Source organism: Sycon ciliatum, chromosome 8, assembly GCF_964019385.1.
Source record: "Sycon ciliatum chromosome 8, ocSycCili1.1, whole genome shotgun sequence".
In the NCBI taxonomy this organism is placed as follows: Eukaryota; Metazoa; Porifera; class Calcarea; order Leucosolenida; family Sycettidae; genus Sycon; species Sycon ciliatum.
The window spans coordinates 31441371-31442870 of NC_088650.1; the positions used below are offsets into that span (position 1 = coordinate 31441371).

General features: G+C 49.1%; 1 protein-coding gene across 1 annotated transcript in view; it reads left to right on the top strand.

Moving 5' to 3' along the window:
• LOC135822740 (phospholipid-transporting ATPase ABCA3-like) overlaps positions 1-764 on the top strand; it is a gene marked incomplete at its 3' end in the record, with an annotated part of 60521 nt that extends 59757 nt beyond the window's left edge. Inside the window, 2 exon segments of the mRNA XM_065335566.1 lie at positions 4-70; positions 667-764. Of these exon segments, the coding sequence (XP_065191638.1) occupies positions 4-70; positions 667-764 (165 nt within the window).
• Positions 765-1500: the final 736 nt, after the last annotated feature.

Here is a 1500-nt window from a genome sequence, read left to right on the forward strand (position 1 = left end):
CAGTGGCGGAAACAAGCGCAAGCTGGGCGCTGCTGTCGCTCTCGTTGGAGACCCACCTATCGTCTTCCTGGTAAGCTCCAGTAATAGCGGTAGTGGTCCTACGCCTGCAGAAAACTCGGCCTCTCGCTGAGTCTCACGCGAACTGTGAATTTTCTTTTCAAGCTCTAGAGGTGTTGGTGGCTTTGTAGTTTGTTCTGTCCATCTCTCTCTCTCTCTCTCTCTCTCTCTCTCTCTCTCTCTCTCTCTCTCTCTCTCTCTCTCTCTCTCTCTCTCTCTCTCTCTCTCTCTCTCTCTCTCTCTCTCTCTCTCTCTCTCTCTCTCTCTCTCTCTCTCTCTCTCTCTCTCTCAAAAGCAACACAGTGTGTGACTGCCATGTACATGTAAGAGTGTGTCTTCCATGGGAGTGTGGCATTTAGAACCGAGAGGTTCTAGGCCATCCAATAGAGTGCTCAATGCCGAAAGGTATCCAACAAGACAACAATGGTTAGTGCGTGAAACTCGGAGTAAAAACACACTTTTTCATCCGCTTATTCGCTTGTTGGACTGTATGGCGTTTTACTTTATACTCCAGTAGGGCAGGCGTACGACATTGACACATCCGCACAGCCAGTCATAGCTAACTTGGAACGATACAATGATCGTGTCGTTTTCTTTGCCCTCTTCCAGGATGAGCCGACCAGCGGTATGGACCCGGGTGCACGTCGTTTCCTCTGGGATGTGCTGGCCAATGTGATGCGCGCTGGTCGCAGTATTGTTCTCACATCTCACAGGTAAGGTGATGGGGGAAACAATGGCAGTGGCGGATTTAGAGGGGGGAGAAGGGGGCACGTGCCCCCCCCCCCCCCTTCAGAAGCGCCGACCGACTTTTTTTTACTGATCTCGATCGAAACCGAGCTCGCGCGCACTTCCTGTGTAGATGACAAGGCCCAGTCGCTGTACTGCATGCACTGTACACATTCATGCACTGGTTCACCGGGTCCGTAGATCGATACGCGGTACGCGTGTACTGAACTTGTGAACTGTCAACTCTCGTCGCGTCGATCTGTATTCCGCGATCCGCGATCCGTGCGCACCAGAACTACGGTTTTGGTCTAGTACTGCACTGTACTCGTAGTACGAAAACAAAGACGGTACAAGTGCAAGTACCGTCATCGACCGGTTTGCACGGATGAAGCCAGGCGAATGCTGCTTTCCAATGCAATCACTGCTGATAGCTGAACTAATAGTACGAGTATTTCACACTTGCATACCAGCATTAGAAATTAATCATTTTACTATACAACGAACTAAATAATTACATCAATTCATAAAACATCACAAACATCATAAAACAGGTCTTTTTCCGTTTGGTTGGTACAATTGCTGATTGTTATTATACCAATAGTGCCCATACATTTACATGTTCGAGTATCACAAAAGTCATTGTAAAAGTAAACTAGTTCCATTGAGCCTGTAGTGTGCCCCCCCCCCCCCCCCCCTTGTTTCGGATCCTGGATCCGC